Genomic DNA, 13,196 nt, shown 5'->3' on the forward strand with positions numbered 1-13,196 from the left:
CCTGCCCCTCTCTCTCTTCTCTCTCTCGCTGCCCTCTCTCTCTCTCTCTCCGCCTGACCCCCTCTCCTCCTCTCTCTCTCTCTCGCCTGACCCTCTCTCTCTCTCCTCTCTCTCTCTCTCTCCTCTCTCTCTCGCCTGCCCCCTCTCTCTCTCCTCTCTCTCGCCTGACCCTCTCTCTCTCTCTCTCTCTCCTGCCTCTCTCTCTCTCTCTCTCGCCTGCCCTCTCTCTCTCTCTCGCCTGACTCTCTCTCTCTCTCTCTCTCTCTCTCCTCGCCTGCCCTCTCTCTCTCTCTCCGCCTGCCCCTCTCTCTCTCGCCCTGCCCCTCTCTCTCTCTCTCTCGCCTGCCTCTCTCTCTCTCTCTCGCTGCCCCTCTCTCTCTCTCGCCTGCCTCTCTCTCTCTCTCTCTCTCTCTCTCTCTCGCCTGCCTCTCTCTCTCTCTCTCTCTCTGCCTGCCCCCCTCTCTCTCTCTCTCTCGCCTGCCCCTCTCTCTCTCTCTCTGCCTGCTCTCTCTCTCTCTCTCGCCTGCCCCTCTCTCTCTCTCGCCTGCCCCTCTCTCTCTCTCGCCTGCCCCTCTCTCTCTCTCTCTCTCTCCGCCTGCCCCTCTCTCTCTCGCCTCCCTCTCTCTCTCGCCTCCCCCTTCTCTCTCTCTCTCTCGCCTGCCCCTCTCTCTCTCTCTCTCTCTCTCTCTCTCTCCCTCTCTCTCTCTCGCCTGCCCCTCTCTCTCTCTCTCTCTCTCTCGCCTGCCCCTCTCTCTCTCTCTCTCTCTCTCTCCTCCCTCTCTCTCTCTCTCTCTCTCGCCCCCTCTCTCTCTCTCTCTCTCTCGCCTGCCCCTCCCTCTATCTCTCTCTCTCTCTCTCTCTCTCTCTCGCCTGCCTCTCTCTCTCTCTCTCTCTCGCCTGCCTCTCTCTCTCTCTCTCTCTCTCTCCTCTCGCCTGCCCCCCCTCTCTCTCTCTCTCTCGCCTGCCCCTCTCTCTCTCTCTCTCTCTCCTCTCTCTCTCTCGCCCGCCTCTCTCTCTCTCTCTCTCTCTCTCTCTCGCCTGCCCCCCTCTCTCTCTCTCTCTCTCTCTCTCTCTCTCTCTCTCTCTCTCGCCTGCCCCTCTCTCTCTCTCGCCGCCTTCCCCTCTTCTGTAATTATAAAAAGGCTTTTTACAAATATTGTTTTTTATTCTGTACATTTAATTGCATATTTAATAAATTTAACATACAATAAAATTCTATATTCTCATACATTTATGTGTGGTCGTTTTTTTTTTTGGTTTTTTTAATTTTTTTAATGGTTATAGGTCAGATTATATCTAAGGTCTGTATCTCGCACTCATGTTACTATAAGAATATATACATTTATTATTTCTATATCACACAAGAAAGCAAACCAAAATCTCTTGAGAGTGGAGATATATTTTTGGTGTAAATTCATTAGTCTTTGTTGTGCACCTGGTGACACTATTTATGCAGAAGTGTGTGGCGACAACTGATGAATAATTAAAATGTATTAAGAAACATTTAAATAAAAATTGTGTTTGAAAATTTATATATTTTTTTTTTATTTTTTTTGTGGTGGTTTTTTGACAGATGCTCTATTCACTTTATTTATCAAAATAATGAAACTAGTTAGATCTAAAAACGTTAATCTTTTATTTCCCCCAATTACACTGACATATAATCTCTCTTGCCTTCTTCCCCTCTTCTGTAATTATAAAAGGCTTTTTACAAATATTGTTTTGTTTTTTTATTCTGTACATTTAATTGCATATTTAAATTTTTTTAAAGATGCCTAACCGGTTCCCGACCAGCGTACGTCGGCAGAATGGCATGAGCAGGCAAATGTGCGTAACTACGTCCCTTTAAATTTGCCGCCCTGCCATCGCGAGCGCGGCGATGTGCTGGCCGGGACCCCTACGAGTCCGGTTGCAGGTCTCGCGTGCATACCTGCGATTGTTTCACGGGGCGGCTGAATGAGGAAATGCCGTTGTAAACAGCATCTCCCCGTTCTGCCTAGCAACTAGTGACACTGATCTCTGCTCCATGTGATTGGAGCAGAGATCAATGTTCACTAAATTAAAGCCCAGCCCTCAACAGTTAGTAACACACCCCTAGGAAGACTTAACCCCTACACTGCTACCCACTGCTTAACCCCTTCACCGCCAGTGTCATTTACACAGGAATCACTGCATTTATATAGCTGGGATTGCTGTATAAATGACAATGTTCCCAAAAATGTCTCAAAAATCTCCGATGTGTCCGCTATAATGTTTCAGTCACACAAATCGCTGATAGCCGCCATTACTTTAAAAAAATAAAATAAATTAAAAATGCCATAAAAACATCCCTTAGTTTGTAAACGCTACTACTTTTGTGCAAACCAATCGCTTACCTGCGTGGCTTTTTTTTTTTATTTATTTATTTATTTTTTTTTTTTTGGACACATAAGCTGAATTACCTAATCGAGGGTTGCCCAACCGCTGATCCTCTGATGTGGCACGCCATGTCTTGCTCTGAGATGGTGGGTCAGCATGCCCAGATCGCTGGTTCTTGACCCGCCATCTCTGAGCATCAGCGCAAAGAACTGAGCTGTTCTTAAAGGAAGCAGAGCCGATGTTTCCTGTATAGCGCCAACTCCTTCACAGGCGGAGTGATACCAAATGTACTCCCGCCTGTGACAGGAAGCATCAGTTCTGCTCTCTACAGCAGCCGCATGCTTCTGCTTTCTGTCACACTAATGCATTGGAACGTTGGTACCAGAGCCAACCATCAGTAACAGCCAGCAGTACAAGTACCAGTCAGTGGTATCAGCTGGCATTAACCAACAGCAGTAACAGCCAGCAGTTCCAGCACCTGTCCGAAGTACCAGCCCTTGAGGACAGCCAGCAACAGCCACCAGTTATAACCACCTGGGGGACAGCAGCAACCAGCTGCAGGAATCCTGAGGAAGAAGTGAAGATCAAGGTCAGTTGAGATGCAAGAAAAGAGCCGTGCATCCGTGTGAAAGCGGCCTTAGGCCCCTTTCACAGTATTAGTTCGGGTCTGCCTGTCTGTTTTTCATGAGGACCCAATCTGACCCTCCATTCACCTATATAGAGTGGCAGATGTAAACAGAGTTGTATCTGCTTATAGAAGCCTATCTCTAATCCAATTTCCTTAAATAAATAAATAAAAAGAAGATGTGTCCCCTTCTGTTTGGGCAGATTGGAGGGCCCTTAGGATAGAGCGAGGTGCGTCTGTGTCTGCTCTACATATGCAGAGTGGACACAGATCTTGCAATCCGCCTGCTATGCTCATTGTGGCCTGTGACTGGTTACCAAGTCACTAAAGTGGCCCTCGCTCCTCAAAAGGTTGAGCACCCCGGCCTAATCATTCTCCATTATGGAATAAAAATTACATTTTGTTTAATCCACTCACCTTCTTACTTACTCCCAGGGTCATTAAAGATCACTTTGTGTTTTGCGCAAGCATAGACGGTTACGAGCACTGTTGACGCATATTTTCTCTTCCCAAATTATTTTTTGAAGATTGCAACTTCATTTACAGAAATTCTATTTTGTTATTTTTTTTTTTTAGAGATTAAAACGCACGATTGATGGTCAGGTAAGTGTCATAAAATCCAGTCACTACAGCAATGTAGTCTTTATAGCTGTAGACAATACAGTTTTGATTTATGATCCAGGTGCTCTTATAATTGTCAAAATTTTTATTTTCTTTACATTGTGTGTGTTTATATGTATGTGTATATATATATATAATGTGTGTGTGTGTGTATGTGTATGTATATATGTGTGTATATATATATATATATATATATATATATATATATATATATATATATATATATATATGTATGTATGTGTGTGTTTTATTTATATATATATATATATATATGTATATATGTATATGTTTTATATATATATATATACACACACACACACTCTGTCTTTTATCTTTAAACTCTTCAAAAAAAAGTTTTTTTTTTTATATAGAATTAAGATTGAAAAATATATATATATATGATACTTTTTATTTTAACTAGGATATCCATTTCAGGTTTGTGGTATCTAACAACCTTGTAAGTATACAATCAAACATGAAAAATGTATAAATGTTCTCATTCAGTTTATTTATTTTTTTAATAACATTTTTAACATGATGTAAAAAAAAATATATATAAAATAACAATTTAAATTGAATGTTACTCTAAGGCCATTTCTGAGGCTTCATAGTCGTTAGAATACGGTACATGAATCCGACATACGAAGCGTTGGGATCCGGAAAAGCGTTTCGTACAGCATTAACAGCACAAGAAGGTATGACTCTCCGGTTTCCCTTTCCCAAATAGCCATAGATCCATGCAGTAAATGTTCTATAAGCTGTCTTCCGCAATCGTCTTCAAAAAAAAAAATATATATATATATATATTGGAAGTTTTTATTTTGTTACACCCCTTTCACACCAGGGCGTTTTGCAGGTGCTATAGCGTTAGAAATAGCGCCTGCAAAACGCCCTAAAGAAGCTGCACTATTGTCTGTAGTGTGAAAGCCCCACTAGCGTCCGAAATGCGCCGCAAATCTGGTGGTAAAATGCAGCTAAAAATAGCACCGTTTTACCGCCCACGCTATCGGCGGTGTGGTGTGGAAGGTGTCTTAAAGCTGTGGTCTGACCACCTTTTCCAGAAATGTAAAAGCCAGCAGCTACACAGACTACAGCTGCTGACTTTTAATATTATGACACTTTTTTGTCCTTGAGTCTAGGAATGTCGCCACCCCAGGTGATGTTAACAATATACTGTATTTGAATGCTACTGTACTTTTATAATTATGTGTGAGATATATATATATATATATATATATATATATATATATATATATATATATATATATAATTTTTTTTTACAAATAATTCAAACACATCACGCTTTTTTTTTTTTTTTTTTGTATATGTAAATGTATACCTGTTGTCAGGATCAACAGTGGGGGGACCCTCAAGATGCAGGCAGATGGTATTGACTCGTACATTTTGTTCATTCACACAATAAATTTCAAAACTTTCAGAAAGTGTAATGCAGTCAACACCCTCTGGTATGCTACCAACAACCTCGTTAATTTCCTGGCAGGACGAAGATTCAAGGGGAGTTGGCATTGGAATGCATTTTCTGCACTTGCACCATTCCGTATTACCAAGACGTTGTGTTTCACCTTCCTCTAGAGTTTCTGTTGATTGCAGCGTGGAAATCTTTTGTAATGGATTACATGGAAACGCTGGATCGTTTTCTGGCTCAGGATATTGTGACCATAGTTCCTCAAGCAACATTTGTCTCTGTAGCATAAACCAAAAAAAAAAGTTCTTTACATAGTTATCATTATAGGTTAATAAAGAAAATGGATTTTATTACAAATTTTCATGTAATATTTATTCTTGTTTGGCAAAAATGTATTAAATAAAGATTACTTTTTTTTATAATGTAACCACTTCAGCCTCGGACCATTTTGCTGGTCAAAGACCAGACCACTTTTTGTGATTCGGCACTGCGTCGCTTTAACTGACATTTGCGCGGTCATGCTACGTGGCTCCCAAACAAAACTGGTGTCCTTTTTTTTCCCCACAAATAGAGCTTTCTTTTGGTGGTATTTGATCACCCCTGCGGTTTTTATTGTTTGTACTATAAGCAAAAATAGAGCAACAATTTTGAAAAAAAAAAACGCATTATTTTTGACCTTTAGGTCGATACGTATTCTTCTACATCTCTTTGGTAAAAAAAAAAAAACGCAATAAGCGATTTATCAATTGGTTTGAGCAAAAGTTATAGCCTTTACAAAATAGGGTAGAGTTTTATGGCATTTTTATTAATTTTTTTTTTTTTTTTACTAATAATGGCGGCGATCAGAGATTTTGATTGATACTGCGACATTATGGCGGACACATCGGACAATTTTGACACATTTTTGGGACCATTGTCATTTATACAGCAGTCACTGCTATATAAATGCAGTGATTCCTGTGTAAATGACACTGGCAGTGAAGGGGTTAACCAGTGGGTGGCAGTGTAGGGGTTAAGTGTTTACCTAGGGGTGTGTTACTAACTGTGGGGGGCGTTACTAACTGTGGGGGGCTAGGCTTTCATTTAGTGAACACTGATCTCTGCTCCAATCACATGGAGCAGAGATCAGCATCACTTGTTGCTAGGCAGAACGGGGAAATGCTGTTTACAACGGCATTTCTCCATTCAGCCGCCCCATGAGACGATCGCGGGTATGCCCGCGGCGATTGAGTCCGCGGGACCCGCGACCAGATTCACGGGGGTCTTGACCAGCAGGCTAGCGCATGATGGCAGGGAGGCATTAAAGATTTGACGTACCTGTACGCCAATAAGCCTGCCTGTGCCATTCTGCCGACTTACAACAGCGTGCGCTGGTCGGGAACCGGTTAAATAAATAACGTTTGATATTAATTCATCATGGTTCATTTTTTTAATTCATTGTATAATTACACATGATATACTTCATGATACAGATACATCAAGCTATTTCTATTAATGCTTACTCTCTCCTCCCACGTAGAGTTGCTAAAACTGCTAACAGAGGGGGTTTCAACTTCAATCTGAGGCAGTATCGCATCATCCTTTAATAAAAAAAGTTTTTACATTAAAAGATATTTTCTACTTTTCAAGAGCATTGTCAATTTTTTAATTATTTATGGACAAACACACACATTTTAGAGATTGCACTTCGAATGCCTACAGGAATGCCTTCAGAAAATAACCCCCCCCCCCCTTATCCCATGTCCTCCTGCATTCTCACCTACCCCATCCCTTAGATGCCTACGTCAAAAAATGAGGGCTATTTAAATCAAACTACAGTTTAACTGTCTTGCTTCTTTGACCACACGTCACAGTCAACGTTGGCACGAGAAATGGTCCATCCAAAAGGTTTGTCTCCCCCCTCCTCCTTTACCTGAAACATTTCCATTGTCAAAGCGCAACATGCTTAAACCATGCACATTGGGGAACTAGCTGTGAAGTTGCAAGGCTCCAATTGGAGTTATAGCTACACTCTGCCTTCCCACAAGTGTTTTTTTTGACAGGTACATATTTACACTTCCATCTGTCATAGCCGAGCTTTGGTACGTCAAACGTTAGAACCCCCCCTCCTTCTTTGCCCCACATTACATTTGGAGAGTGCAGAACGATATGCACATTAGGGATATGACTGTGAATCCAAATGGATTCAATGCCATTTTCTGATACTAGTCATGGTGGCGGCAGCTACCAACAGCTGATCAGAAAAGACATTGTGGGCTCACTGGACACGTAAGTGTCCATAGATTAAAAGTCAACAGCTACTGTATTTGTAGCTGCGGACTTTACGTTTATTTTTTTTGCACACAGTGAATAAAAAAAATTAAAAGAGAATTGTGGTGTTTTATTTTTTTAAACATTATATTTACCGAGGTGGATGGAGTATGTGACCGATGCTGCATCTGTCCACCAGCGTCTCTGCACTGAGAATAGAACGATCAAACATCGCCGAGGGGGATCTGTGATAACAAAGCCAAGCAGAGAGCTACTGCCTGTCAGTCGGCGGCTCTCCGCTCTGTTCCTCCATGCTCAATGGAGCACTAAGCTGTGGCGGGGATTGGTTTGCTTAGAGGCTGAGAGGGCTCGCAGTCCAAGCACCGGGCGCATCCAGTCTTTGAGTCGGGATGACACGTGTTATCAGCAGAGAGCGGACTTCAGACCAGCTGAAAACGAGAGAAGCCCAGCCAAACAAGCTCATGCATGACTAAAATACGAAGTACAGACATGTAACTTTTACATTATAAACATTGTAATTTTTTTATTTAAATTTAAAAAGTTACTTACCATTATTTTTTTGATCAGTAAGACCTGTTATATCTAAGAATAAAAAAAAATATTGTTAGATCACATAAAAATTAGGTTAAATGAGAACTAAATAAAATTATAATTTGTATAGTTATTAAAAAAATGTATATATGTATAGCAACGCATATATAATAAAACAAAAACGTGTTTGTATAGATATATAAATACATACTGGACACTTTATTATGTACAGCTTTCATAGCATCGTTTTGAGTGTAGAACTGGGAGGAGCCATCAAAAGATGAGAACACTGTAGCCATAAAGGGATGGACATGGTCAGCAACAATACTCAGGTAGGCCGTGGTGATTAAACCATGATCAATTGGTAGTTAAGTGGCCCAAAGTGTGGCAAGAAAAATATTGCCCACACCTTTACACCACCACCAGCCTGAACCAGTGATACAAGGCAGGATGGATTGATTCATGCTTTCATTTTTTTTTAATGCAAATTTAAGACCCTGTCATCTGCTTGTTACAACATAAAATGAGACTCATTAGACCAGTCAACATTTTTTCAATCTTCTATTGACAAAATTTGGTGATCCTGTTACAATTGTAGCCTCAATATCATCATGTACTTAGATGACTGGAGTGGCACCCAGTGTGCCCTTCTGCTGCTGTAGCCCATCTGTTTGAAGGTTCAATGTGTTGAGCATAAAGAGATGGTATTCTGCATACCTTGGTTGTAAATAGTGGTTATTTGCGTAACTGTTGCCTTTCAGAAATCTGTACCATTAAAAACTCAAATATGAAGTAGGGATTTTAACACACACATAACAAATGGTCCATACTGGTGACACGCACCGCACCCCCTATCCATGCCCCTATATCTACATGCAGGTTGATGGATGCATGGATTACAATGAGGGGGTTGTTTATTTTTGTAAGCATTTGATTAGAGCCATGGGCTCTAATAGGCTTCAAGAAAGAGTGACAATGGCGCAGAGAGCACCGTGCTCAAAGCCCAGCCACTTGTGTGACATTAGCAAATTTAAAATCCTGATTGTGACACTGATTTCCTCCTGGTCAATCATGGGCAAAGGGTCCTGAGACACAACTGGGTGGGAGTCCTAACTAAGACCTGATTGGCCATGATGAGAAGCAAACACCAGGACTCGGGGGAGATGCAGGGGTAAGCCACTGTAGCCGTGACATGGATGGGGTAAGTGCGGGACTGACAGTCAGTCAATGGGTGAGCAAAGTGGCGATCAAACGATGTTGTGTGGGTGGAGTGAGTTTTCAAGGTGGACCACCCCATCCCCCCCCAAAAAAAAAATCAAGCAAAGGGAACCAATGCACATAGATAATACTCTATGAATATTTAAAGCGGAGGTCCACCCTAAAGTGGACCTTCCGCTCATCGGAAACCTCCCCCCCTCCGGCGCCACAATTGGCACCTTTCAGGGGGGAGGGGGGTGCAGATACCTGTACAGTACAGGTATCTGCACCCACTTCCGGGATAGCTCTCTACGCCCCTTTCCGCAAGTGCCCCGCTGCCTGCTGGGAAACGCACAGATCCCAGAGGCAGCGGGGACCGTCCTTATTGCGCAGCGCGACTCGCGTATGCGCAGTAGGGAACCGGGAAATGAAGCCGAAAGGCTCCATTTCCTGATTCCCATACCCAAGATGGCGGCGGCAGCACCCGAGAGACGATCTAGAGATCGTCTTCGGGTGCCGACATCGCGGGCGCGCTGGACTGGTAAGTGTCACTATTTTAAAAGTCAGCAGCTGCAGTATTTGTAGCTGCTGGCTTTTAAAAAAAAAAAAAAACGCGGAGTCCCGGCGGACTCCCGCTTTAATGAATTTTAACGTGATTATATATCTATATAACATAGAGAAAGTTGTTTGTGCAAATAGTTGTAAATTTACAGTTTTTGGTAAAACTCCCACCATCCCATCTAACACCATAACACACCACCCCCCACCCCCCATTAATTAATATGCTCAGTTTGTATATCTTCAGTACATCTAGAATAAGATGCATAAATGAATTTTGTTGCTGAGATTATTTGTTTTTATTTTTTTAATGAAAAGCTGTACAGAAAAAAGACGCTGCGTGTAGATATACACACACACATATATATAGACACACACACATAACGAGAAACATATATAACAAGATATACACACACTCTCTCTCTCTCGAGATGCATATATAACAAGAGATATAGATATATCTATATAGATATATACATACACACACATAACAAGATACATATATATCTATATAAATATATACATATCAAGATACATATATAACAAGCTATATATCTCTTGTTATGTAGATATGTCTGCACAGAAGCAAATGATTTAGTTTACAATTAGTATATTTACTTACCTTTTGCTGCTGGTGTCTGTTGTTATAAATGCAGTATATTTCCTGGTTCCTGGAGGGAGGAGGCGAGGAACGGTTTGCATAGCTAAGGGGCGGCAACTTCCTCTGGCACTGCCGTTGCTATGGAAACCTGACCTGAAACATATTTCACTGCTTGTGCAGCACTGAGCATGTGCGAGATTTGCAAGGCTGAGATCCAGGAAGAAATGCTGTCTGGCTTCAGATGCCCACACCTAAGATGGCCACAGTCTGCTGCAAGTTTATAAAGTTACAAAATGCTGTAATAACCTAACAAAACGGACCTTTGATTACAGACTAACTTTACTAGAATGCTTTAAGCTTGTGTATGATAAGTGTATGATAGGTTATTTTTATTTAAAAAGTCACATTTTGGCTGGAAAACCACTTTAAGGAGGCTTAGCCGGGGACTACCAAATTTATTGCTTAGAATTGGAAATATATAAGAGACCAGGAGGTTTAACTGAGAAACCCCCAGTGGAAGGAAGAAAATAGGTGGTATATTACATTAGCGAAGCCAGCAAGAAGGTGGAAAAGGCTCAATATTAGTAAGTCTGGGAATAAAGGACTGAAAGGGGGTGGGTCAAAAGTTTTGAAAGACCAAGTTCCATCAAAAAATATATGAATCAGGAAGAAAGTCCCCATAGTAGTCGACAGAGTAAACAGGAACAGACAAAATTGAACAAAAAAGGGGTGCTGACAAGAAGGGAGGAGAAACATCTGATCAGTCTAGAGAAGATCTCACAACAGAGAGCGAGCTAGAATCTAGTAGAATGGATGATTTAAATGTTTCTGCAGCAATACCCATTAAAGGAGACATGCAGGAAATGTTTCCTAAACTGGAGAAGATGATTACAACTGAGCTGAATTTACTGAGAGGAGATCTGGCCCAGGTGTTGATGAGGGTAGAGGCGGTGGAAGAGTCCACGAACTTGTGCTAGAGACTGGTAACTTAAAGCAACAGCTCAAAATCAGAGAATGCTTCTATATAGACTTGAAGATCAGGAAAATCGGGACAGGAGGCAGAACCTGAGGATTCGGTCAGTTGTAGAGGAGAGAAGAGAAGATCTAAAGGAGATTATTAAAATAATCATCAGTCCCCTACTGGAAAGAGAGCCAGGACCGGTTCACCCCCGCCCCTGCTCCGGTGCCTTTATAAGGGGCGCCGGGACAGGGGGTGCAATCCCTGAGCCTCACCTTGAGACAGAGGGAGCTGGAGAGGGCTACAAGATTTGAGTCCTCAGATGGCTCTATGGTCCAGTTGGGGCCGGGGGGGGTGGGTGAAGGGGGGGTAAGGGGGAGAGGAGGGTGAGGGCTGACGGGGTAGCGGTTGGGGAGAATAGATACCTCCAGCGGCAGAAAAGAAAGGAAATTATAGAGGGCAGGAGTACTGAAGGGGACATTAAAAGAAAAAGCTTAAATATGAAGAATTGACAGATATTAACTTCATGACATATAATGTAAGGGGCCTAAATACTCCTAGAAAGAGACATAAGATATTAAAAGAGTTGAAAAGATATAGGGTAGATGTAGCTTACCTCCAGGAGACACATCTTCCACATACCTCTAGAGTAAAATTGCATTCAAATAGCCATTCTATGTGGTACTATGGGGAAACAATTACTAAAAGAGCAAGGGGGTTGCGATAGGCTTTGCAAGAAGAATGCAGTTTAAACTGGAGGAGAGGACGTCAGATCCAGAGGGCAGAATTCTCTTTCTAAGGGGGACATTATAAGGAATGGAGTGCACTTTAGCAAACATATATGCACCTAACCAAAACCAGATAAATTACCTGGGAACTCTAGATAAATTAATAGATTTTAAGAGAGGTCCGGTTATCTTGATGGGAGATCTTAATTTTTGTTTAGAGCCAAGAGTAGATAGCTCATCTCGTGCACGGGGGATATCAGACGTGCAGCTAAAAAAGATCCAAACAAAATGCATTTGTGCCAGTTAGTAGATGTGTGGAGGAGCCAACATCCTAGGCAACTAGACTACATGTTTTTCTCCCCCGTGCACGAGACATATTCGAGGATCGAATACATACTGGTGGAGCATAATGTCTTGGGAAATGTTAAGGAAACTAAAATAGAGGCAACTACCCTATCCGACCATACTCCAGTAAGTATGAAATTAGTTGTGCAGGGGTCGCAAAGACATAGAGGAAACTGGTGACTAAATGAGGAGCTGCTCCAGGAAGAAGTGGACACTAGGAGAATAGCCGAAAAACTAGAACAGTATTGCAGGATCGACATTATGGGAAGCGCATAAAGTCTATATCAGGGGGATACTTATAGCGATGGGAGCCCAAAAAAAAAAGAGAAAGATCAGAGAAAATTAACAAATTAGTGGAGGAAATCCATAGAGCCGAACAAGAACACAAATCCAGGCAGGACGGTAAGAGAGAGAAATACCAAATAATAGTCACTAAGAGAGATGAGTTGAAAGAGCTCCTGGAGCAAGAAACAACAAAAACTTTCAATAGAATTACTAAGGAAAGATATTTGTGGGGTAATAAACCCAGTAAACATCTTGCCAGAATGCTCCATAAGAAGAGGGCAACAAATTATATAGATAAAATACAAACAAAAAAGGGTGAGCTAGTATTTAAAACAAGTGAAATAGCAGAAACTTTTAGAGACTATTACAAGGCGTTTTATGAAGTAGAACATAAAGATGGACTTCACGGAGGGAAAAGAGATAGAATAAAAAAGTTTCTGAATAATGCCAAAAATCACTGAAAGTGAAAAGGAGATCTTAGAAGGCCCCATTACAGAGGAGGAATTAATTAGAGCGTTGAGGGATTCACACCCGGGCAAAAGCCTGGGCCCAGATGGTTTTACAACATTGTATTATAAAAAGTTTAAAGAGGTGCTCCTCCCTAAATTATGCGCATATATGAATGGTCTAGGAGAAGACTACGAATTGAGCGTCGGAGAAGCGTCGGAAGCAACTATCGCGGTAATTCGGAA

The 13,196-nt window shown here is 41.8% G+C and overlaps 1 protein-coding gene across 2 annotated transcripts; it reads right to left on the reverse strand.

Annotated features, from left to right (window-relative positions):
- Nucleotides 1-4,084: 4,084 nt before the first annotated feature.
- On the reverse strand, nt 4,085-10,282 carry LOC143935712 (uncharacterized). Of its 2 annotated transcripts, XM_077459789.1 has the most exons (6): nt 10,210-10,279; nt 7,851-7,883; nt 7,436-7,489; nt 6,533-6,610; nt 4,944-5,308; nt 4,085-4,379 (listed from the first exon to the last, which is right to left on the reverse strand). In XM_077459789.1, exons 2-6 carry the CDS (start codon nt 7,851-7,853, stop codon nt 4,190-4,192), a joined length of 690 nt encoding a protein of 229 aa, XP_077315915.1. In that variant the 5' UTR covers nt 7,854-7,883; nt 10,210-10,279; the 3' UTR covers nt 4,085-4,189. The 2 variants fall into 2 exon arrangements, 1 of the variants encoding a protein (XP_077315915.1); XR_013263574.1 differs by lacking the exon at nt 7,436-7,489 and having other exon boundaries at nt 10,210-10,282.
- Nucleotides 10,283-13,196: the final 2,914 nt, after the last annotated feature.

This window comes from Lithobates pipiens, unplaced genomic scaffold (genome assembly GCF_037356315.1).
Source record: "Lithobates pipiens isolate NorthernLeopardFrog02 unplaced genomic scaffold, aLitPip1_a1.2 Scaffold_28, whole genome shotgun sequence".
Taxonomy (NCBI): Eukaryota; Metazoa; Chordata; class Amphibia; order Anura; family Ranidae; genus Lithobates; species Lithobates pipiens.

Coding starts and splice junctions, on each gene's coding strand:
- LOC143935712 (XM_077459789.1), bottom strand. Junction 6,611..7,435: donor CACATACTCCATCCACCTCG/GTAAATATAATG, acceptor TTTTTATTAAAG/GATGATGCGATACTGCCTCA. Junction 5,309..6,532: donor ACTCTACGTGGGAGGAGAGA/GTAAGCATTAAT, acceptor TTTATGCTACAG/AGACAAATGTTGCTTGAGGA.